The following is a 26338-nucleotide window of genomic DNA, read 5'->3' as shown; positions in this document are numbered from 1 at the left end:
ACAACTGAAAATCTACCCCTTGGTACTTGGAAAATGCCCATGTGAAACACAACCTAAAACACAGTCCCTTACTGCCTACAACCTGGGATAAAAATCAAATCTGGACTGGTAGGTAATATCTTCACTTCCTCATTGGCTTGAATGACATAACTCAGCTTAACACCTGAGATTGTCCTATCACAATGAGTACAGTTAGTGACCCTGTAAATGTATAATGAAATCACCAGAAAGCCTGTTTTTAATGGGTTATTATAACTGAAACAGAAATTAGCATCATTCACATTTAAACTGTACATCTATAGTCAATAATAAAACCATTGGCTTGGAAACTTGATATATACAACACATGGTCAGAAAGTGCACTTCTGGCTCCCTCGTTCAGAAATATGCTCGCCCATGAAGTGATTTCTTAGTATTTCCTTAAAATACCAGACCAGAAACATATCAAACAATATAAAAAGTGTTCCACATTCTTCCTTATGCTCCTGTGAAGTTTGTCATCTACAAGGGAATGTTTAGCACGGCTTGGGGCCGGATTTTTGACCCCTGTTAGTGCCCCAGAGGAGCGGCAATTGTGGCAGCAAGCACTTCCGGGTGGGCGGCCAGCTTCCAGCGCCCTGCCAGGACTTTCAGTGCTGGTTGTGACGGGGCATTACCGCCCGAAGAGGCGAGCCGGTTGCGACACTGGCTTGATTTTTGGCTGCCGCCCAATCTATAGCACTCCGTAGAGCGCCCTGCTGGGACTGCTTGTGAAAGCCGGCGGACCGAGCTGTAGCTGCTGCAATGCGGTAAGTAATGTCGACCTCCGATAAGTGTGATTGTTTTTTTTTTGCAATTTATGTTGTGGTGGCGTGGGTTATTTATTGGGAATGCTTTTAGTGGGGTTTCCCCTCCCAGGCCTCTCTTACAGCACTCCAAGGCCGGCTGTTTAGCTCGGGATTTTCAGTTGCTCAGCTGGCTTAGCACCCTAAGAGAGGTGTATAACGCCTCCCTTAGTGCTCCGCCCCACACTCAGCGCTCAGCTGATGAATGTTGCCGACTGAGGCGCAAACTATTCATGGGGCAAACTTTACCACCCCGCCGCCATTACTGCCCTGAAATGAGCAGAACTGAAAATCCAGCCCATGATCTTTCATATATATATTGTCATGCACAATTATACTTTAATGAGATGAACACCTAAAAAAAAATGGAGCCCAGTACTCATAGATTAAAGAAACAATTTCTCAAACTTTAGACGAAATCAACATCAAGGAAGCAATATTAACCAACAAATGATTTATTTTCACCGTACATACCGTGAGGTGCTGGAAGAGCCATGCTCTCATAATATTTGTAGCTACTTTGGGGAAAATGCCTCTCTTTTTCTGTCGCTTTTTATCCTTGTCTGGATCGTCGTCATCACCTGTGCCTGGTGAGGCCACGCTGTTGTCTAACCCATCGCCTGAAATCACAGAACAAAGAAAAAAATACACATTATGAGCATTCTGCAAATAACATGCAAAAGTAATCAAATTTGATTCACACTGATTTGAGATAATGCAAGCTGATAACATTTCTCGTTAAAATAGTGGGTTGTTATGTGAATAATATTTAATGCAAAGCACCATGTCTCCCAATCCTGTTTTGATAAACATCACATGAACACACATGTATCATTAATTCAATTATTGCTATGCTTCTGACAGAGAGAAGTAGCCCTCTGTCAACTAAATTTATATACGGTTTAAAAGCTCCAATGATAATTTTGTTTTGATCTCATTTTGCTCCCTAAATATATGGGATGGCTTATGTGCAGATTTTCTAATGAAAACTATATGACTACTTAAAAGCAAAGAAAAAATCTGAACATTTCAGGGATTTTGCATAAGGTGTAAGTAACTATGTCATGGCTCGTTGCACAGAACAGACCACAGTTCATCATCGCAACCCTCCCCCCATTGTATTTGCATGGGATGACACCCTCTGTCTCTCTGCATCACTGCTTCCGACTCTCATATTTAAGAGAATTAGGTACATATCAAGGCAGGGTGCATTCTTTAAATCAAGAGTTACCTCTATCCACTCTCACCACTGTTCTGCCTTTCCTTGCATTAATTGTGCATTAGCAAAAATCATTTACTTTTAACAGTCATAGTTATTTTTCTTTACCCTCAGGCGAAAATGCCTTGAAAGCCTGCCTAGAGGGCATCTAAATTATGTATCTAAAAAAACTCTGCACCAAGGCAATCCTGGACTCGTACTTTCTTAAAATTCATACGTGCTTGTCCTCCTGTTTTTGAGAGGCATCAATCAGAGCACCTATATATATCATATTTCCCCATTAATATTTGAACCAATAACTTTAAAAAGAAAGAAGAAAGAAGGCACCCAAAGTATAATCAAATGCAAAATAAATGAAGGATACTGAAACAGCATCGGGGTTTTTTTTTTATTCGCCGGCTATGTTTTTTCTTGCACATCATTAGCCTAAAGCCACACGAAAGAAGAAAACAGAGAAGTGTAGAGTTTATGCTCCCTGCTGATGTTTAAGAAGCCGAGGTCCTGGAAGGACATCTGGAAATTGCGCTGAGACTGTGGGTTTTGTAATTTAAGAATAGACATTCATTAGGAGTAAATGCCATAAATCCCATGCTAAGTAAAAACCTTGTTCAGGAAAGCCTAAAACAATAAACTTAGGACTCAGCATAGCCAGAGCTGCATAGCTTCCTGAGGAATGCTACAAACGCAGTAGCTAATTCTACTACTGTCTTCTAGTTATATGATTACCAGGGTTGGTGGCACTGAACGCTTACATTAAACAAGGGCTCTTTCCTCGACAACTTTTACGCAAGTTAACAATTTTTTTTACCTCTCCGGCCACAGAAGCTGAAAAAACCCACAGCAAAGAGTTGGCAGATTAATTTTATTGACGTTTCCATTTTCACTGCAATGTGATACCCTCCATCACGTCGAAGAGGTGACCCCAGTATTTACAGACTGACAAGCCACTTCATTACAGCCACCCAGCCCCAAGGCAGTGAAGCTCCCTCCATCTGCACAAATGTCAGTGCACAACCCTTCATCTACCACTAACTTTTGCTACCTCTCCGCGAACGTGAATCATGACGGCGAGCCAAAAAGGTGGAAATAATCATAAAAATGATGCTGGACCAGAAACATTCACAGAGCCTCATTACAATTGCTGAGCACAGAGGGCCGGTGATTTACACCCCTCTTCCACGATGCCAGGAAGGAATGCTGCAGGGCAAATTTTCCCAAATGCTAATGGCTTCTGACTGTTCCTTGGCAACTATGGCATTTTAACCTGTGCGGATGTACACTCCAAAACAGAAACTGGAAATGTCTTATCATCTGTCCATGTGACACAGATGGAGAGTGGCTATTAGGAGTCGGGCACTGGGCCTTGGGGATCTGAGGTGCTGCGTTATAGCCTACGGCAGCTTTGGAAAGCTGTGCCTGGGGAGAGGAAAATTCTACACCTAAAAAAAAAAGCTGGCATCAGAAGTATGTGTGCGTATTAGAAAATAAGATCGGAAAGAAAGGAAAACAAGCTAATAAAAATAAGTATCGTTAGGATTCAGTATTTGCCAAAGTAATTAGTTATCACAACCTGTATTTCAAACTAAACCTTTGTAATAAGGTATTAATCTTAAATTTAGTATCTGGTCTTTTAACTGTGTGGTAAATGGAAGATATGAGACAGTTTACGGATTTATTTTGTAACATGTTGTTTTTGCCTATAAGATAATGTTATTTTCTTTGCATGTTTCATTTATAACACTAGGGTTAAAATTTATTAAAGTGGTGTTCCTCTTAATTTGCCTGAAAAAACCCGTACCTGAACCACTAGTTACTAGGCTCTCTTTCTATCCTGTTGAGCTGCATGCTCTTGTGTGTTAAAATTGAATTTTAGTAAGATTTATTTTAAGTGACCAGATATTCAGCAGGGCATGGCCTACTGCGCTGGAGTTCTGTATAACAGCTGCACTTTCTTTTGTTGCATGCAACATTTACGAACTGTGTGGGTTTTCCTACGCTAAAGAGGAGACAGTGACCCATACCACCTTCTTTACACTCAAAGGAGCACTAAAAAACTCTCCTCATAGGCTTACCTCAGGCTTCTCTGGCCCAGAACAACCTCCCTCTCCCCCCAACCCCCCTCCGGGTAAGAGCAGAGAGAGAGAAAAAAAGAACGGATTTTATGCTCCTTTCTCCTCAACTTTTCAGGCGGTATAAGCAGCATTTAGCACATTCAACCCCCAAATGGCTCCAAATGCTCTGAGCTGCAGGGGCTCATCTTTTGTTAGCCTCCCTCTATTTACACAGGATTTACGCAGGGCTCTCCAGTGAAGAGACCACATGTTACTGACAGAAAGCGGCTTCATTCACAACACATCAGGCAACGGGGCTGTAGCCATTGCTGCTCCGTGCTTAGGCAGGATTAAGACTCCAGTAACACTGAGCCTAAAGACTCTTGCTAAATGGTAAACAAAATGTACCGGCCACTACTTAAACCAAATTAGGCAGAGATAGATCATAATATAAACATGCGAGGGCTAAAAAAGTAGATTAAGGTATTACATCCGTCTTTAAGCTTCACCTTCAGCTTCCAATGAAGCAATGCAGTACACCTCACCTACTTATTTATGCAAATTTCTATCTGACCGTCTTCCCAGGGCATATTTATAGCTAGAAAGAGTCAGAAATGTGGCCTCAATGGCACAAAAATCTGCTATATTAAAGCTGTCCTTGAAACACAGCAAACGTTTTCATTTGTCCAGCGGAGAAAATAAGATAAAAAACAGAGACAACCAATAATGTGACCCGTAAGCAGAAAGCTCGGGATGAGATGTTCAGGTGCTAAATATTTTTCAGTGTTCAATGGTTCCCCGACACATTTATATTTAGGCCATGAATGCAGGTACGTTCAAAGTGCTTTTTCCATTTCACTTTTAAAATGTTATTATGTTAGGTAGATGAGTACTCAGTAGTCCTAAGTTAGAAGTCAGGCACAGAACAGTTCTCAGATCTCATTGTAACCAATACAAGAAAGAAGACGTGCATTTTAATGGGAAGAATATACATATTTGTAAACTCCGAGGGAAAAAAACCATGTCTGTCTGTAATATAAAATGATCAGACACTCAATGGGGCTATGGTCACTATCCATACATATGTTGATGACACCCAGCTCTATTACTTCACCACCTCACTTGACCCCTTGAGCACCTCTGTAATGTCAGAATGCATGTATGACATCAAATCATGCATGAGTCACAATTTCCTCTAAATGAACATCAGGAAGATCAAAGCCATCGTTTTCAGTCTTGCCACTTACTACATCCCACTCCCTGCCACTTTTTCAGTCTGTACCAGACCAAGCAAAATCTTATCCTGTTTGACGCAGAACTGGTCATGCCTTTTTGTACCACAGCTCCTCTGTTGCTGAAACCCTTATCCATGCTTTTGTTATTTCTAGACTTGATTTCTCCAATGCCCTCTTTGTTGACCTCCCATACTCTACCATCCAAAATCTCCAACTTATCCAAAGCACAACTGCTCGTATCCTGTCCTGTACTTGCCCATCATCCCTCTTTCCTGAACTCCTCTGCCTCCACGTCCCTCTATGCATTAAGTTTAAAATTCTTATCCTCATCTTCAAATTCCTCCACAGCTTTGCCCACTCTATCTCTGCAGCCTCCTCTGGCCTTATATCCCCTACTCCATCCAGGTCTTCAGACTCTGGCATTTTGGGTGTCCACCTACATCCCACCTTTGGTGGCATATCCAACCATTCTATCTGGAACTGTCCTCCTAAACTCCTGCATTTATTCACCTCTTCTCTTTTAAATACTTTTGCAAAGCCCACCTTTTTCACCAAACTTTTCGTGTCCTTATACCATTTTTTCTCCTCATGGCTCACTGTCTGTTCCTCTACCTTTCCTCAACTTGTGAAGTGCCATGGCACATTTTTCACGTTAAAGGTACGACATAAATGCAAGATGTTGCAGTAAACCTATTGCATGTCGTAATTATTTTTATTTCTTTAACAAAAACATTCAAATGTATTCACAAGCTATTCATTTCACTGTATTTATTTCTATCGGAAAAAAACCCAGTGGTTTAAGAACATAGGAACAGGAGGTGGCCATTCAGCGCCTCGCGCCTATTCTGCCATTCAATTAGATCATGGCTGATCTGTATCTTAACTCCATTTATCTGCCTTGGTTCCATAGCCCGTAACACCCTTACCTAACAAAAATCTATACAATCTCAGTTTTTAGATTTTCAATTGACCTGGCCTCGCCAACATTTTGGGGTTGAGAGTTTGGAATTTCCACTACCCTTTATGTGAAGAAATTATTCCTGATATTGCCCTTGAATGGCCTACCTCTAATTTTAAGCTCCCCTGTTCTGGTCTCCCCAGGTTTAATAGCCTGCGCCTACGTGGTTGTAACTGAAATTACATTTTCCAGCTGCTGCGTGCATACTTTTCTGTTTTTAAAAATCTTTGATTGTTGTATTGCACTCTTTATTACAACCTTAGCTTCGCTAAATGGTCATTTTGATTCAGATTTTTAACTCCCTATTTCAGTTGAAGGACAACTTTAACTCAGGGCAGGCAGGTATGGGGAGGGAGGAAAACACCGTCGGAGACATCAGCCCAGGCCTGGGTCTTTTTAACCCCCAGGCCTCAATTAAATCTTGCAGCATCTTCTTCAGGGGCAACGAGCAGGAGCAAAAATTGGGGCAACATTCCCAAGGATGCCAGGGACCCAATGGAACAGTCTCTGGCAGGATATTTGTGCGGTGGGGTGGGGTGGGGGTTGTTTCCACAGGTGATGCTGGTGCTGAGAGGGAGAGGCAAGGATGGGGCTGGAGCTGGGGCTGGGGAGGCCCATGGACTCCTTGCGGATCCGGGAAAATACTCCTGTTCCTCCTCGCCCGGGCACCATTTTAACCTTGCCCCACCTGCACCGTTCTCACCGGGCAGGCTGAGATAAAATCGGAGCTCATTTTACTGCCACACTCGCATTGCAGTTATCGTAACTGTGGTACCAAATTCTCATACAGAGTAATCAGCATTGTATCAGCTCTTCTTAATCACTAGATAGAATGCTCCAGAAGCTATTTTATAATTTCATGACATGTATCAATGTTACTATCAGAGTTACCCATCTGAATAACCAGAGTGATTTGGACAACGCACGAGCCGGTAGGTCTGATTCAGCTCAACACAGTCAAATTGGTTGGATATCCCTAAAGTTCTGATGTTGTTTGAAAAGGAATATTGCTACTGTGCATTTGCATGTCCCATGTGAGTACACAATGCCTGATGCCATGACGTTCAACATGTACGTGTGTTTGCACAGCCCTGGTGCTCGGAGATATGGAGGAAGAAGGCTTTCCATCTAACATTACCTGGTGGCACCAGTGAAGTACATCATGAATTCTGGCTCTTGGAATTGCAACTTATGCTGACAAGAAATTGGAACATTAACGACTTCTAAATCCTTGGCCACAGGAATTTAAAACAAATTCTACATTGCTACATGTATAAATGGCTTGAAGTAATTTGCGTCACATTCTGTTTATAGTGCAATAGGTATTCTTCACTTTGTGATGGCTATTGCAGATGAATCAGTTAGTAATACTGCATGCACATTGTGTCAGCTCAAAATTGCAGGGGAGGGGTTTCTCTACAATAATAGCTTGATTCTAAAATTCTCTTTACTCTCTTTGACATAGATCAGTACCTAATAAAGGCCTCAGTCCAAAACAGGGATTTTGCAGTTTGTGATTCTTTAACAACTCCACCCCATTCCATTCTAAGAGAGGAGTGAACAATCCTGCCAATTCTACAGAAATTACACTAATTGGCTTCAGAGGTTATCTAGGTGCCGTGTCTCAAAGATACCATTGTTTCTACAGCATTCAGCTGAAACTCCAATATTCCAACTCTGCCTGACGACCCTTAAAAGCAGGTACTCTCCTGAGCAGATACTTGTGGCATCAAACACTTCCGTCTTATATTGGTTTTGTCACTTGATACCTTGCTTTAGTTCCGTCTTCTTCCATAACCCACTTAGATCTACATTTCTCCAGTGTTTTTTTTAAAATATGGCTGATTCTAGGTGTTACTCTTCTAATTAGTCAGACTAAGCCTGAGGAAGGAAATCTGGGTCATGTTAAATTAATTGAAATGAGCATGAAAATTAGCAGAGCAAAATGCATCAATTTTCTGGAAAGAGCTCTTGGTTCCTGCAAACCACAAAAAAGGGTATTCTGAATGTTTTTTTAAAACTCATTGTCAGCTCAAATTGGCCTCTATCTATGATGCCAGCTATGAATCAGCATTCAGTTTTAACTGTAACAGGCCAGTGAAATGCCAAGCAGTGATAGAAATTATGAAGTACAGTTTTGTTTTTAAAAGAGTTGATAATCGGTCTTCTCCCAGGCTTCTGTGAGCAAGTTATCGCTTCTAAATGACTGAGATCACTCCAGAGTAGATTTACAGGGCACTGGTGTAAATAGATATGAAGGCTTATTAATCGTGTAATTTCCTTGAAGAAATAAGGGATTAAAGTGGAGAAATAATGAATTAAGGGTTTACAAATCAACAAGTCAACCATCAGATTCCCGATTCCAGCCTCTCTCAGCATATTCTCATCAGTCCCTGCCATGAAGTTTTCAAAAATGTCCTGAAGGCAGGGAACAAAGCGAGCAGAACTGATTACTGCTATGTTCACTGCCTTGCTGTCTAAACTCTGTTTGGCTTCCTAATGAGCTCACTAAAAACCTAATTCATCTCCCATAACCCCCTCAACCCTCCTTGAAATTCACCATTATGGAAATTACAGATGAAACGTTTACAGACTGTGTTCAAATTACTGTTTCTTTAACAGGCAGGTCCCTGACCCTAGAATTGTACAATAGAGGTTTGTCCGGCTTGAAACCAATCAGTCCTAAGCCCACTGAAAAGGGAGTGGAAGAAGGTTAAGATTTTTTCTCATGGCACTGACGATTGTAGCATTCATTCTTTCCCCTGCAGTGAATGCCGGAATCGTGTGGAAACCGTACAGATTCGATAATTTATCAGATAAAGCTGGTGAATGAGGAAAGGTTAAAATCGTTCGCAGTGATGGTAAACAGATTGAAACAGACTAATGCAAATTCCCAAACCATTCATGAGGAGACTCCCTCAGTTCCTCATTACGTGAAGCCAAAATGATCCTCACAGCACCTAAGCTGTAACTGAAAGATTACAGAATTGATGGCTCCTTGGTTTAAAATGCAGCTGTTTTATTCTGCTTTAGTAATTAATTCTTTTTCCAATACCGTATTGATTAAGCGTAGACCCTGATAAAGTTCAAACTGCGAAGTATCTCCAGTGGCTTCCCCAGTTGCTCGGGAGAGTCAATGAAAACTTCCTCCCTTTCCACCTGCCTCCTTAGAGTGCTGATCGAGTGAACAGTGCAGTTTTTTTCTCATAAATTAGTCAGGCTGTGTGGAGCTGTGTTAGCTGATCACTGCTTTTGTCTCTTTGCTTTGCCTACTTGCTTTTCTGTATCACTGTCCTTTGTGCTGTCAGATACAAAGTCAGTGTGCAGCTGCTTCTGTGAGTCAGAACCGACATGAAGAGCGCTTCGTACAAACTACATTTTATTTTACACAGCTGCATTTCCCCCCGATCGACTCGGAGCTCAACCAGACCTCAGGGGACTCAACTAACACAGGAATCGGTGCTCAAGCATGCAAGGGCACTTGCAGCACCGGGAAAGAGTTGCCTGTGCCTTGTTAAGGCCCTTCACCTATCATCGCTCCCCCCCACCCCCCCCCGTCCCCTTCTCCCCCCTCCAGGAGCAAATACCTGATGCCTATTTCTTATCATGTCCTGTTTTTAACTTAAAATATCATTTAGGAAGAGTGGCTTTCTGCTCTCTTCATCCACATCACCATTTCAAGACGCCATCAAACAGCAGGGCAAGTGCCATACAACACTGACTGACAGCCAACTATGTTCTCTGAATGTTCATAGTCTGTGTCAAAGGACATCCCATGTAAGAGTTCACAAAGGTAATACTCCCAGCAGCTACGAGAAAATAACCTTGAACATGGCTGGTAATGACTTAGTAATGTTCAGTAGGAATGTAAATTCCCTAAAGAACAGGAACTATTTAGTGCAAATGTGTGCGCGTTTTAACTTGTATATGCTCTATAATAATAACGTTGAAAATACTGCACATTTGACTGAAAGAGAAGAACATTTCAGACAGAAAAGCAGGTGCCCAAATTTGCAGTAATCCTCGTCACATGGTTCACCTTTCACCCTAGCCATCTACTGAACTTTAACCTTTCACTTAAAGAAGACTTTCAATTTATAGAGACAAGATTAACTTGGAAATCATCTCAGAACTAGTTACACACAAAAAATTGTGCTTGATTTATTCAGTATTTAGTTGTTGCAGAATTTTAGTGGTTTCCTCCTGTATATTTTTCAATCTCCTCTAGGCCATAAAGAGTAGTTACATTCCCCCACCTCCTGAGCATTCTTTGCAGGTCAAAAGGTCAACATTCGCAGATGTCTCCAGCAGGCACCCAATTGTCTACAGACTGTACCCCAGGATACATGCATCCACTGTTACCAACCGAGTATCCTCTCCATCGACCTAGCTTTGAATACCCTGATCTAAATATGTAAAATCTCACAACATTCTTTACAACCCACATTCTGCAAGCGTTATTTCTTTTCTAAAAGGACAGTTGAACTTTCTCTAATTATTGTAATCACCTAAACTTAACCAGGTGCAAGTGTTTAAGAGCTGAATCTGTACATTTTGCTGTAGTTAACCATGTAGTTACAGAGACAAGTATTACCATTTTTGATTCACTGTTTGATTTTCTTGTGGGATTTTATATAATGGAAGCGTTTGGAAGACGAAACTCCAACCTTTGTAAATGTAAACCAAACTCAACAGCATTTGTGATTCTTTTATACCTTTACATCAAATGGTTAACCACAAGGACTGAATGATTGGAATTTTGCCTGTGCACATCATGAATAAAGAGAAAATTCCATTCATAGTTCTTTTGTGTGTATCTTTGAGTAGAATACTTTCATAGTTTCTATAAGCAAAATGCAAATTTAGTACTCATAAATGTGCAGCTATTAATTATGTCTTTCAAATACCTTTTGTTAGAATCTCTAGAGATTAGTGTACCACTCTTTCACAGTTGAAACAAGATAGTGGTAGTGGTTTTAAAAAGAAAATTAATATGCCAATTAAACATCGATAATCTGAAATGTAACACTGTCAACGTATTTTCTCTGAACTAAATTTGAATCTGGCTATATATATATGTCTTCTAAATGTACCAATATATAATTTACTGCAGAGATAAATACTGCATAACTTCATTGTTTCAATATCCAACATTATTACTACATTGTTATAAAAGTGTGGAGGCGTGATTCAAAATACTTGTATGCTTACAGATAACTAAGTATTGATTTATTGATGGAGTGTCTCAATGTGCAACTAATGCTGGAGGGTTACTTCACACATGTGATAGGTGATTCTCAGTAAGTCATAATCTAAAAGTTTGCATTAAGTTACAATTTAGCCATTATTGACAACAAAGTTTATGCAGATATAAATGAATTTCTGTATTAGGCTTAAAATAGTATGCATGTAACGGTGTGAAAGGTATTTCAACTTCAGGCTTAACTGATGCTAACAGAATAGGAATTGCAGCAAGTTGTGGTTACCTGGCATGTCTCATTGTTTTACTAACTTATTAAAAAAAATCTTCAGTTTCAACTGAATAAGCACCTAGTAGATAGGTTTATTTTCCTTTCATTACAATGGTATCATTTTTGATTAAAAAAAATGGTCCTCTAGGTAAAATAGAGAACACACACCATCCTATGTAGCACAAACCATGCCTGAGCATGTGTCCAATGCCAGAAAATACACAGAGGGTGCCGATTAATGCCACACTTCTGCAGCAAACATAAAACTTCTATTTTATTCACTTCTGTACTGTGCTAGTTACACCACCAATATACTGAATCATACGACTTCCAGCACTTTTCTGCTCCGAAGTTGCTGTTCTCTTATGACACAAGAAAGTTTGGGCTCATTCTCTTAGTATTAAATATATTCCACCTTCAAAAGAATGGGAGGTATTTTTTTTTAATGCTGTCTCATTGAGGAACAGACTCCTTGCTTGTGACAATTCCATTTGTTTTTAGATCAATAAAAAGGTGCCGTTTATACAAGAAAAGAGTTTGAATCAGTGCTGTTAGCACACAACTAGCGTTTTCTTGCTGCAAGTGTCTTGCTCACAAATGTCACCAATGCAAATTACTTTGAGCAGAACTTCCTCGACTGGTACAGCGACAAACAAAGCAGAAACCCTGAATGTGCAAGAGCACAAAACTGTATTGGTTCCACGTAATTAGGCGTTGTATCTTTGCAGAATGCCAATTGTATTTATACTGATCTGGAAAAATGATCTCCAAATATACCAGTTTTATTTTCATTTAAAGTGAACTACCAGTCAATTTATCAAACATTTTCTTTAAGGTGAAATCATTATCTCAATGCAATATATTTTTTCCAGTGCAGATAATACTATTACACTATTGTTACACTGGTTGGCAATTACATTAATGATAGCACTCTAAATTTAAAATTCTTTGCTACCCCCACTCAAGAAGAAAGGCTGTCCTTTGAAATAGCTTGGAAAGGATGGGTGTGTGATTTAGACTGCTGAAATACTTGCATCACATAGTCATAAAAATTACTGAACCAGAAATTGTTTGGGCATATTAACTGGACTGAAGTCAAATGTGTTTATGTTTGGCTGTGCCATAGGGATGGATCCACATCAGCTCAGCAGTGTGTTCTGTATGAGAGAGGGGGAGGGGACAGCAATTGGGTAAAATAAGCAGTTAGGCTGCCTCGTTTTTGAGTTGTTTTCAAAATTCTGTTGTTAGCTAGGAATCAGAAACATTTACCTCCCAGGTAAGAATCTGACTCTAATAACTATAATCCTGAGTAGGAAAACCATGCTTTCATGTCATTCATCAAGTTGTAGTGAAAAGGAGTCCAGGAAAAGAGATAACATGAAAGTGAAAGAAAAATACACAAATTATATTATAGCTGAAGACTATGTAAGAGGTTATAAAGGTTCACAAAAAGAAACGGTTATTGAAAAATGGGATTGACATAGATTTGAGAAAATAAAACAGAGATCACATCTTAAGTTTTGATTTTGGTCTAACTCACTTTGTCCATTTGTGAACATTTGATACATTAGAATTCAGAACTGTAGCGAAGGTAAAATGTACACCTCCATAGATTTAATAGCGGTTCACACATTACGAAGATTTAGATTGGTAAATATGAGGCCATTAATTGCTTTTATCGTGGCCCAGATTCACTCCTCTGATTGATGCATGCAATTTGTTCACTATGGACACATGCAAACAAGTTTCTACACAAAACTAAGCACATTTTGAAATAACGACATTATTATTTACAGATATTTGAAGAAAAGTATAGCTTAAAATCAAATGAAAAGGATCATTAGGAAGAGCATGCAGTATACATTTGGTTTACTTAAAAATTAAAAAACCTTTAATAACTAGAAATATGCTACACATTTATTTTTGGTTGATACATGCATTATTATCACACCATTGGGTATAAAACAACTGACCTAGTAGAAGATGGCAAAGATGGCTTTTCCTTTGCAGAAGACCGAATTTATCTATCAAGCAACCAAAAAAACATTGTATTGGAACTCAGCCTATTTGTTAATTTTCTAGCAATATAAATAATTAGCCTGATCATTCTTGTTGTTAAAAGACCTCAGTTTATTTCCTCAAAATTGCATTATGTGCTGACTTACTGCCACTTTGCATTATTCTGTACAATAAAACTAAAAGGCACAGTGGGCTTTGCTGCCAGTGATAATTTCCAAATACACACTCCACAAAGACGGTTGTGGAATGGTCAGGCGAGGCTTAACGTCAGGCTGCAGGTGTTTCCTTGAATGAATTGGCCTTCTCATCCCTAACGGGGGCTAATGGCGCCTCACCAAGATACAAGAAGATAGGTTGCCCACGGTTAGAGTGTAAGGAAAGTCTAACTATGAAGTAGATTGTTAGTTTAACTGTTATCTAAAGGGACACAAGTTCCATGTTGTACTAAATTTACTTGTATCATAATGTGGTATCAGCCCTGTTTCCTAATTACTTGCTCTACTGCAAGATAGTTGCTGCCAGCAGAAAAAAACATTTTTCATTTTACTTTCAACAATGCGCATACTCAGCTAAACATTTCTAAATATATATATATTGGAATATATTACCAAACTTCTTGTTTAATCACATAGCATTCACCATTAAGTGATCATTCTATATAACTGAGCTGCACACTTGACTTCATTTAGCTTGCCTTTCAGAAATATTTGCCATATATGGCAAGATTTTCCTCCATTATATCTCCAGAAGTCTTATGTCAACTTAATTTCTGTCTATACATTCAAACTATCTGCTGCACCCAAATAATTTCGTGCGCCTGTTCTTTCTGAGCTTCCTGAACAAATTCCAGCTGCATTTCCCTCACAGTATAGATTCAACATGCCTGTTGTAAGAATAATTCTGGTCATTTTTTCCCTCTGTCTAATGTAGCACAAGGCTGACCTAGTTAATATGAACTGCGCTGTTCTATGGGAACAGACAGTGCTACTGAGAGGGCCATTTACACAACCTGTTCATGATTACAGGCCATACGGATACAAAGATGGCACAGACGCTCATGGACCATCTGAATACTGCAAAAAAAAAGATGACGTTAGCACTTTGGCCCCAAGTCAGATATGTTTTTCTTTTAATCCAGAGTTTTGGACATGTGACATGGCAACTAATGCTGATCAATTTGTTTAATCACCTTTTGGAACTCGTCCAGATGGTCTCTGTTGAGAGCTGCACTAGCGAGATGAATCTCAGTGTTCACAGCACCACCGGTTTCTAACATGCCACTGGAGCTTTCAGTAAACGGCTGAGCACTGAATGCAGCAGGAGTTCATTCTCACAGCAGAAAGGAAGAGAGTTAAAAACTATATGCATTAACTTTACTTCTCCCCATAGGATCACGTCATGAATAATTTAACCTCTTATGCTAATGGGATCATGAAAGTATCCTTCTCTTCAGAGTCACCACTCTCGGCTTTCACCAGAACCCCCTGCCCCACCCCCCAAACCATTTCTTTTACTAGGAAGGCCAGCTCCTTGACGCGAAGTTGAACTCTGTTTTACGTGAAATACATTACTTAAGATATAAGCTTGCACATTAGGAATTGGCAATAATACAGTATTACTGATCAGAGGTGCTCTGAATTGGTGGATTTCAACAAGTAGACCTCAGCAGTTTTACAGCTTGTTTATTCTGAAAATGGGCATTTTTCTTTTGCACATTCCCAGCACAATTAGAGCGACTGGACAAGTATGAATAGTGAGCAGTTATTTACTCTGATCAAATTTCAGAGCAGAAAAATTCCAGCTCTGCCCTTTTGTTTTGGTCTACAAGACAGCTCACCTGGATCAGGCGAGGAGTCGGGATGTTTAATGCAAATCTCCTTTGAATATAAACTGGAAATTTAAAAAGAAAAGAATGAAAGAACTTGCATTTATATAGCGCTTTTCACAACCGCAGGACATCCCAAATTGCTTTACAGCCAATGAAGTACTTTTGCAGTGTAGTCGTGTTGTACTGTAGGATGCGCAGCAGCCAATTTGTGCACAGCAAGCTCTCACAAACAGCAATGTGATAATGACCAGATAATCTGTTTTTATTTTAGTGATGTTAGTTGAGGGATATAAATATTGGCAGGGCAGTGGATGTGGAGTGAGGGCAAGGATTAGGTTTGGTCGTGATGCCCTTCATGATGGAATAGCCGCTTTGAGACTGACGGTCTAACTTTACAAATGAAGAATGTCCACTTGGGCAAGATAGCCGAGGGTTGCCGCAGCTAACGAGAGTCTGTCTACAGGCGGGGCGGGGAGGAAATTGGCAAAAACAACACCTGCTGTAGTACTGGGCAGGAGAAACACTAACTCTAAAAGTGGGAAGATTGGATTCACCTCATATTATCATGGCCCAAAGTAAATGTGACTTAAGCATTTCCAAATATAAGTGTGGCTTTCAATATTTAAAATAATTTCAGAAGAATTTGCATTTCAAATGCAAAATGCACTTCAATGTAACTCAGCATAAGAACATTATTTTCATTTTACTGGATTCATACAAACCTTCTGTACTTGTAACACAGCGAAGTATCTTACACAATACAGTGGGTGCCTCATGTAAGGTCACCAGTCAGAGCCACCTGATCACATGGCCGTAATTGCACTGAAGATCAACGTATGGACACAAGAGCTTTGTACTGCCACGTGAAGTTTCAATCCTGCACTAGTTTCTGTCAGCGGACAGCAAGTGAAGAATGCTAACCGTCAGCACAAAATACTGCTGGTTGGTTCGTGTCAATTGCTACCTCCATCTGACAGCACGGTGGAGCCTGAGAATTCACCACTTTTAGTATCAGAGGCATGTAATCCACATCCTACCACACGCCAGTGGAGGGTATTAATTCACAGCACATAACGAGTTAAAAATTAATTTCACTGAGGACTTGAGAATATTCTTTACAAATATGGTTGTGCAAATGCTTAGCGCAGTTGTATGGTCTGAATTTTTTTTAAAGTCGTCCTTGTCAGGGGGCATGCTGGCACACCAGGTGGCATGAAGCACCATGGAGTGCTGAGGAGTGGATTCAGAGCTATAAATCCCCCCACAAGCTCTCAATCTCAACTATGAAATTATTAAAGTGCCAAGCCAAGGCCAAGTGTCTTGCCACAGAGAGTGAGGGGAAAATGTAAAAGAAAGTCACCAAAGGACCTGCTCTCGCACATCTCAGAATGATTTTGGCTGAAACCCGAGAGCAGATCACCTGCTTGCCCACTTGGTTGTGTTAGCACATGGCCCAAGTGACAGGAGGAAAAGAGAATTAAAATAACTTCAGAAAACAGAGCTTTTGCCTTTGCAGGAAAAAAATTCTTCTGTGCGTAATTTACGCTTTTAACACCCGTTTAAAAATTAGTCGGCAAAACATTAACGCGTGAATCGTAAACGTTAACTGTGATTGATTGACAATCCCAGGAAATATATATATTAACAATCTTATATCTGCATGTACTTCCTATCTACAACACCTTACTTCCTGTTAGTACTTTTTTGTCCCACTATTGTGTAAATGTTTCCATTATTTAGCAAGTTGAATTCTGTGAAAGGTGGGAGGCCAGGAAGGAGGGCATTGAAATAATTGAGCTTAGAGATGAAAAAAGCATGGAACAGACTTTCGGCAGCAGAGATGGCGAGGTGGGGCGGCAGCGTCTCGTGTTGCACAGGTGTAAATAATTTTGCTTAGAATGTGGGGTTTGAAGCTGAGTTCAGGGTTGAGTAGGACGACTAAGTTTCAAATGTTGCTGCTTCTCTGTCAGTGAGTCTAACCCATTCTGTAGCCAATCAGAGGCAGAGTAGAACTTATAGCAGGGGCTGAAAATGATAGTTTCAGCTTTTCCAATGTTTAGTTGAAGAAAGTGTGACTCACTCATGACATGATAGGCAGACTGGTGGAGGTGGTTATGAGTTTGAAAAAGCAGGGCATAGGTATAGGTGGGTAGTGATGGTGTCACTGAGAGGCAGCTTGTAGAGGAGGAATAGGAGGGGGCCACTTTAGGGGCTTCAGAAGGTGACAGTTTGGGGTGGGAAGAGAAACCATTACTGGAGATACACTGCTTTTGGATAGATGGAATGGAATCATGTAACACCAGTTCCACACAGTTTGACAACAGAAGAGAGGTGATTGGGGCAGAAGGCATGTCTCCACTGTAGAAAGCTCAAGGAGGACAAGGAGGAACACGGTCGCAGATGAAATAATTTTCAACTTTGGCCAAAGCCATCTTGGTGCAAGCAGGACTGAAGAGGCATTTTGTACAACACTGCGATAGAGAAACCACAGGATAGAGAACAAGGATGAGTTTAAGGTCCTCAATCTAGCAATGCGAGGGGGCTCCCAATTCATGATGTATAATAAAATATTAAATAATACAGGTAGGTGGTCCCAGAGTATTACTTCAGAGTGAGCCAGATGAATAGGGCCAGAGATTATAAATATCAATAGTGAACAGTATAATTGACTCAAATATTCATAAGTTTATTGTTTAACAACAACAATTTGTATTTATATAGCACCTTTAACGTAGTAAAACGTCCCAAGGTGCTTCACAGGAGTATTATAAGACAAAACAAATAAATTTGACACCGAGCCACGTAAGACAAAATTACGGCAGATGAGAGGTAGGTTTTAGGGAGCGTCTTAAAGGAGGAAAGAGGTGGAGCGATTTAGGGAAGGAGTTCCAGAGTTTAGGGCCCAGGTAGCTGAAGGCAAGGCCACCGATGGTTGAGCAATTATAATCAGGGATGCTCAAGAGGGCAGAATTTGAGGAGCGCAGATATCTCTGGGGGGGTTGTGAGGCTGAAGGAGATTACAGAGATAGGGAGGGGCGAGGCCATGGAGGGATTTGTAAATAAGGATGAACATTTTGAAATCGAGGTGTTGCTTAACCGGGAGCCAATGTAGGTCAGCGAGCGCAAGGGTGATGGGTAAGCGGAACTTGGTGCGGGTTAGGATATAGGCTGCCAAGTTTTGGATGACCTCAAGTTAATGTAGGATAGAATGTGGGAGGCCAGCTAGGTGTGAGTTGGAATAGTCTAGTCTAGAGGTAACAAAGGTATGGATGAGGGTTTCAGCAACGGGTGTATACAGACAATGTTACGGAGGTGGAAATATGCGGTTTTAGTTATGCCGCGGGTATGTGGCCAGAAGCTCATTTCAGGATCAAATATGACACCAAGGTTGTGAACAGTCTGGTTCAGCCTCAGACAGAAGCTAGGGAGAGGGATGGAGTCCGTGGCTAGGGAATGCAGTTTGTGGCAGGGACCAAAGACAATGGTTTCGGTCTTCCCAATTAGAGAAAGTTTCTGCTTATCCAGTACTAGGTGTCGGACAAGCAGTCTGATAATTTAGAGACCATGGAGGAGTCGAGAGAAGTGGTGGTGAGATAGAGCTGGGTGTTGTCAGTGTACATGTAGAAACCGACGCCATGTTTTCAGATGATGTTGCCAAGGGGCAGCATATGGATGAGAAATAGGAGTTTGATCTATAATACATGAATGAGAAAGGAACTTATAAAATAGCAAAGGTAAAATGTTTTTTGTTCCCCTGAGAAGACAACATTTAGGATGAATTAAAGCTCTGCCAGAACCAAGGAAAATCTTATTGCCCGATACTGAGTGCATTTAAAATAAACCTTTAATAGAATGGGACTCTTTAATGTGTGATAGTTGTTAAGCTGGATTATCAGTCCTTCGCATGACAGATTCTGCTTTACAGCAATTTCTGCCAATTCTCAATACGAGGATTACTCAATTGCTGCAAAGTGTACAAAATGGCCTAACAAAAATGAATTGAAAGAAGTGCCCTTTACAACAATCTTACACCATTCGTATCAACATCAATTGTTCTCCCACGCATAGCTAATGATTAACTAGTTCTTTTTATCTTACATTTTGGCTAAGTTTTTTGATTCTAAATTGGCATACTGAACTTGGGATGCAAGGGTAACATCTAACCAGACTCCAATATCATTAACCTTTTTCTGTCACTGTAGGGTGTTTACCAACTAAAGTAAACATGAAAGGATTTTACTAAACCAGACCACAGCTATCTAAAATATCTGTGCTGCGCATCTCCAGGACTCCATTTGATTAAAGTCTTCAGTGTGTACATATGAATGCGTATATACTGTGACATTTGAGTAGGTGTAAAACATTACTGTTCATAAATACTTGACTTAAAAAAAGGGAGACATTGTTCATTTTCTTTTTTACGGAATAAAACACCTGGTTCCCAAGAGTTGTCCTAAACAAAAGAGACTGACTTAAACCAATTTTAACATTAATAGCCAGATTTCCTCATATTATGCCTTAAATGTTCATTTATTTAGACAGCCTTAGTAGATCCACATCGAACTGGTGGGCAGTACAGTGCAATATGTATCCGTTAAAGGACCAAAAGAAAATCAACCTGTCAGAATGTATCTGCAATAATCCTTTTTAACACTACTCAAGCATCTATACTGGAATTTAATTGGTATGAAATACAAATATTTTGTTTGTCCAGTTGCGGAATGCGCAAAATTTTCACAGAAGAGCTTCATGAAATTGTAAAAAGTGCTGATTTACCCACAAGGCTCAGGGTTATAAAAAGGACATTTTTGGTCCTCCCAGTTTAAAGAGAAGCTGCTCCTCAGCCAGCACTTGTCAATCACAGGAAACTCGACGGACCCAGTGATGCCCATGTTATAGTTGTCTAATAACTTCAAATGTACAGCTGTGAATGTCATGAGTTTACTATTATCTGATCAATGGTGTTGGGATCCTTAAGCTATTAAGGAAAAGGTAATCTCAGGAGTCCGATTAGAAGAGTAAGATTACATATAGCAAGGTGATGTTCACTTTTAAAATTCAAAGTAAATCAGATCGAGCCACATCTTGAACTGCTTATGATATTATAATAATTGCAAGTATTATATTTTACTGTAATTCTATGTATTTATAAAAATACGTTATTATTTGCACCTGCCTTCAAATCATTTATAACTGAGTAAGTACAAAGATTAGAACCATAACTGACACTACATAATACTGCTAAGCACTTTCCCTGGTACTTTGCATAAGGAAACAATAGAATCTGATGTATTTAAAACATCCTTACTATGTTAAAATAGCATGTAAAATTGATGTCTGAAAATAGTGGTTTTATAAGTGATCTGAATAATGTTGATAATGGGAAAATATTCATGCCACTAAATTTTTAAAAAGATTAACAGATTCCCATAGCATTGTTCAAATTAGGTTGAACAACAGAAATGTTTTAAAGGTATGGACCATTATACCAAGAAATTCAGAATGTATTATTCTGCTACTAAAATGGATCTGTGGGGAAGTTGGATTGTTATGAATAAACACAATTTGAGGTTATTTAGCCAGGGAATTTTGCAGATTGAAATGTGCTTGTCAGTTTCAGGTGGCAGTTCTGAAGCACCCAGCATTTTAGGACTGTTTTGCATCTCTCAGAAGTGTGACATCCGTTACTGTTCAAGTGCCATTTTTAATATCTTGAGATAGATGTTAATATGTACTTTCCTTTTGCAATAATCAACAAAACATATTAAATGGGTTATGCCGGTTCTCGGGAAATAATTTTTAATTGGCGATAATATGTATTTAAAGATGCTTTTAGTAAAGAATAATATAGCTGCAGAATGCATGCCATGCATATCCGACAATCTTCATCTGCTCACAGCTAGAATAGGGAAAATATAATAGAATGAGATTATGAATGGCTTTGATTTTTTAATATCTGATAAATATTTCCCTGTTTATGAAGAATTTGATTTTTGTGCAAAGCTTTGATTATATACCCAGTTGCAATCAGCCTATTACAAATAGTTTTGTACCTGAATGGAAGGTGAGGGACTGGACTGCACAGGATGTGGATTCTGTGCCAATAAAGAGCCACCTGTTTATAAAGAACAGTGGTCGTGGACACCACACAGAAAGGACAATTAACCTCGCGCATAATGGACCCTATTGCACAGATGGTATTGGGAATCTCCCACTATCTGGTGTGGCAAACAATACCAGAGAAAATACACTCTTGTTTTGGAGTTACATTTTCTCCTTTTACATGAATGCTCCATCATGACTTTATGGACACAGACTATTCATGACAAGATATTGAAATAGTGATACCGGTCAGTTGTCTATTGCACCTGAAATCACCATTGTGTCACAAGGCAGTTGCTGTGTTCCATTCAATGGATTTTAGATAAATATTTATTGATTATCAGTATGTCATTGAAGGTTGCACATTGCAAATATCAATATTATTTTGAAACACTTGAAAAGAGAACTACAGTTATTAAAATATATCTAACAATATCAATGGCATGTTTGCACATTTTTGAGGGATTCAAATATTTAATGAATTTTCAAAGTAATTCATTACAAATGTTTGTAACATTTTGGTCTAATAATTTGAGGAAAGACAGAACATGCAACAGTGAAGATGGCAAGGCTGGTGGCTAATCATGAAAAGAGTGTTCCCGGTCTTCTGCCTTTATACTTGACTCTCTCGCTCACCATGAAAACTGGGTGGTGCACTGCACTGCCACTCATCTGCTACTGCTTACCTTTTTAACTACAGGTTGGACCTCCTTTATCCGGGACTCCCTTATCCGTCACCACCCCTCATCCGGCATGATTCCGACGATCAGGAGTGCATGCGCATAACATGGCCGACTTCCACCCCGACTTTGCGGCTGCGCCGACACTCGGCCCGCTGGGGGCTGCCCCAACACTTGGCCCGCGACACTTGGCCCGCTGGGGCTGTGTCAACACCTGCTGGGGCTCCGACCGCTTGGGGCGCCGACCTCCTCCCCCCCGCCCCGACCTCGGGCCGCCACCACCCTCGGGCCACTGACCTCCCCTCATCCAGCAAAATCCCTTATTCAGCACAGACTGAGGGTGCTGGATAAGGGAGGTTCAACCTGTACCTGCTAATCCTTGTCCCATCTCCCCTTTTTGGGCCTTGCTGCAGCACACACTGAGATGGACAATCCTCCTGAGGAGGTGCCATCGCTTGCTCTTACTCTTCCAAGTGCCACCACACAAATCAGCAACCTACGTGCTATAGATAATGAGTTAGAAGCGTCTGCACTGGGTGATTCAATGAGCACCAGTGAGCAGGAGCAAGTGCAAGTGGTAAGGTTGGCTCAGAAACAGCTCACCGGAGGTAAAGTGCACCATAGCTCTGCTGAAGAGGACACAGATGCAGACTTCAGGGGTGCTACCTTTAAAGGAAGAATGCTTTTTTGCACCGCCAGTTACTCAAATCATTGGAACACCCTGTCAGGGAGCTTCTGCGATATGTCGGAGTGTGGAGAAGTCCACTACCAACTTGCGTCAGGTTCTGGCGCATGGCATTGACACTTTGTAGTCATTCATGGAGCATGCGGTCACCTCAATGGACGCAGCAGTTAAGCCCTCCCTACACGAGTCAATGGCACCAGTATGGATGCTCATTCTTTGGGCAGGAACACTGGCTGCCTAAAGCAACGGTCACCTGAAAATCAGAACAGATGGGCCTCCAATGGTATGTCAATGCTGTTGTTCTAAAACAAATGTCATCAAGCTGCCACCCTGCTAACGCCTAACAGCAGGGCGGTAGTGAGACAAAAATCCAATAACTCCATTTTTGTTTCTGTTCTCGCTTCCAATCTCCACGCAATTCAGCTAGTTTCCCCTGACTGGCCTTTTAATGAGCGAACTATTTGTACTGCACCTTTCTTTGACAGACATGCGTCCGTCATGCCCTGCTGCCCATTCTGCACTTTTTTGACCGACAGGCGAGAAACCCCGCCACCTGTCAGGCTCTGCCCCCCCTCCCAGGCCCAGAATCATTCCCTCCAAGTGAAGTAGGACCTGAGGCTCGAGACGCCGCTGATTCCCTCGCTGACTCGCTCCCTCCCCCCCCTCCATGACTCGCTCCCTCACTAGGTCCCAACTCGCTCCCTCGGGCGTGGGCCCAAGAGCGGCCGCTGGAAATCCAATAGCTGTGGTCCTGGGCCTGATAGTGAGAGAGGCTGGCTGGGGGGAGAGAAAAAGAGAGGCTGGGGCAGAGAGAGGCTGAGGGGGGGGGGGGAAGAGAGAGAGAGAAGCTGGGGGAGAGTGAGAGAAGCTGGGGGAGAGTGAGAGAGGCTAGGGGGGAGTTAGAGAGAGAGGCTGGGAGTGAAAGAGAGGCTGGGGGGGGGCGAGAGAGAGAGGCTGTGGGGGAGAGAGAGTCTGTGGGGGGGGGGAAGAGAGAGAAAGGCTGGTGGGGGGAGGGAGTGAGGCTGGGGGAGAGTGAGAGAGGCTGGGGGTAGAGAGAGGCTGGGGGTAGAGAGAGGCTGGTGAGAGAGAGAGGCTGGGGGAAAAGAGTGAGAGGGGCTGTGGGGAGAGTGAGAGAAGCAGGGGGGCGGAGGGGTAGAGAGGCTGGAGGGGAGAGAGAGAGACTGGGGGGGAAGGCTGGGATGGAGAGAGAGGCTGAGGAAAAGAGTGAGAGAGGCTGTGGGGAGAGAGGCTGGGGCGACGGGGTGGGGGGAGGCTGGGGCGGAGAGAGAGGCTGGGGTGGGGAGGGGGAGAGAGGCTGGAGGGGGAGTGAGAGGCTGTGGGGAGGGGGGAGTGAGAGGCATGGAGGGTGGGGGGGGGGGATTGGAGAGGAGAGAGGGAACTCAGGAAAGACGGATCACGTTCTTCCAACCCCCTACAAGGGACATCGTTGGAGTGGATGATATGCAGAAGTCACGACACTGTCACTATTCACCCAATAAACCTGTCAACAATCCATACACAATGCCCCATCTATGGTCGGGGGGGGGGGGAGGGACGGGGCGAAAGATGCACTTGCGCTGGGGTAAGGTACTTCGGCTGGGGGAGGCATGCACTTGCGCTGGGGTGCAGGCCTTTGGCTGGGGAAGGGATGTACTTGGACTGGGGTAAGGCACTTTGGCTGGCCCTTGCTATCTTCTGGGGAGCTCTGTCCTCTGTTGCTTCAGGGAGTCAAAGTGGATCGAATTACAATTTGCAAAGTCAGTGAGACCTTGGGATAGGCGGTTCCAGTGACACATTCCTGTGAAACTTCAGAGTGTGGCTTATCCTCCAAGGGGACCAATCAGAAGCAAAGGGTGGAGCATGTTGGCCATATTGGCAGTACAAATAAGCGCATGAGGGCTTAAGCAAATGCTTCCACTAACTTGTGTAATACACATTTTAGCATGGGGCAAGAGTCAGAGTGGAGGTAAAAACAGAAGAAAACTCTGAACATGTTTTCTACCAATTGGCGACATGGGCAGGTATATGCAATGCATGCAAATTTGTACACTTTTCATCCGCTTGGGGCAGCAGATCCGCCGATGCAGTGCGAGTTTGTGCTGCAATAGCAGCTTTGCTGATCCATGAGACCTGACTGGGAGATTGCTGCAATCCAGTTCCCTGGTGCTCCTCTCACTTCCAGTCCTCACTCTGAACTTGCATTCGACGTTGCTGCTTCTCTCTGGGGGCAAACTCTGTGATGCAAGCTATGGTCAAGAAATCTTAACTTTGGCAATCATTTTTGCTGACTCTGCTGCTGATCAGGGAGTTCCACCCCACAGCTGGTGTCACAAGGGCAAAGTGACAGTATTGCGTAGGCGTGGGAGCTGGGAGTGGCAGTGAGAAGAACTTGGGGACGGGAGGAAGGAGAGAGTAAATGTGTCTCTGAATTGACGGGGGGGTGGGGTTAGAGTGGATGAATGCATCTGTGAACTGTGGGAGGGGGGTAGAGTGGAAGAATGCATTTGTGATCTGGGGGAGGGGTTAGCTGAAAGAAAACAGCTCTGTGAATCAAAAATGGATAAGCCCAAATGCCATTCTTTCCCCCCAATTATTTTTACATTAAAAGTTTATCAATTGTGAAATAAAAAGTGTACCTAAATTAACCTGGATATATAATTTCTAAAGTAGTCAAGATTTACCTGGTGGGTGCAGTCAGGGCAGGGACAGCATTCGGAAGAAGCATCTACAATTTTCCTTTTTTTTTCTATTTCCTTGATCCCAGTCTTCCTTCTCTGTTCACTCACTACTACTTTTTAGATTAAACTTTACATGCAGAGGATTATATGGCCCTAAATGTCTCAGGAAAGAGGAATGATAGAATAAACAGATGTGAATCATGTACACAGAAGCTATATCATTGTTCTATAATGCCATAATGTTATGCATGTTCAATACATTTGCAGGTCTCATGAATTTCACACTGTATCTAACTTTGAATGAAGGTGCTCAGTGCTGGAGTCCCATGATACTGCAAATGCCTTGTGGGAATAATGTGATTTATGTCTTGCATTAAAAAAATGTTTTGAAATAAATATGAAACAGTAGCCACAAGTATTATTCCACACATCTGACTACAGAACCCCCACATGTGGAGAGAAGTATAAAGCCAGCACTATGTATAACTTTTTTAGATTTAAAATTGGTGCCTTTTGACTTTTTAAGTTTGTCTTGAACTTGGTAACTTTATCAATCAATTTGTGTGCCACTTTTTGCCCTCAAGCTCA

At 41.6% G+C, this 26338-nt stretch overlaps 1 protein-coding gene across 6 annotated transcripts in view; it reads right to left on the bottom strand.

Moving 5' to 3' along the window:
- The window catches only part of meis2a (Meis homeobox 2a), a 123099-nt gene that overhangs the window by 80254 nt on the left and 16507 nt on the right, over positions 1-26338 (bottom strand). For 5 of the 6 annotated variants that reach the window (XM_070878997.1, XM_070878992.1, XM_070878995.1 and 2 more), the window contains one exon: positions 1299-1444. In XM_070878997.1, coding sequence (XP_070735098.1) covers positions 1299-1444 — 146 coding nt within the window. Of the gene's footprint in view, positions 1-1298; positions 1445-13731; positions 13783-26338 lie in introns of all 6 variants that reach the window. The other variant, XM_070878991.1, reaches the window with a different exon arrangement.

This window comes from Pristiophorus japonicus, chromosome 4 (genome assembly GCF_044704955.1).
Source record: "Pristiophorus japonicus isolate sPriJap1 chromosome 4, sPriJap1.hap1, whole genome shotgun sequence".
Lineage (NCBI taxonomy): Eukaryota > Metazoa > Chordata > Chondrichthyes > Pristiophoridae > Pristiophorus > Pristiophorus japonicus.
The sequence above is the reverse complement of the archived record's forward strand: the minus strand, read 5'-3'. Positions and strand labels throughout refer to the sequence as shown.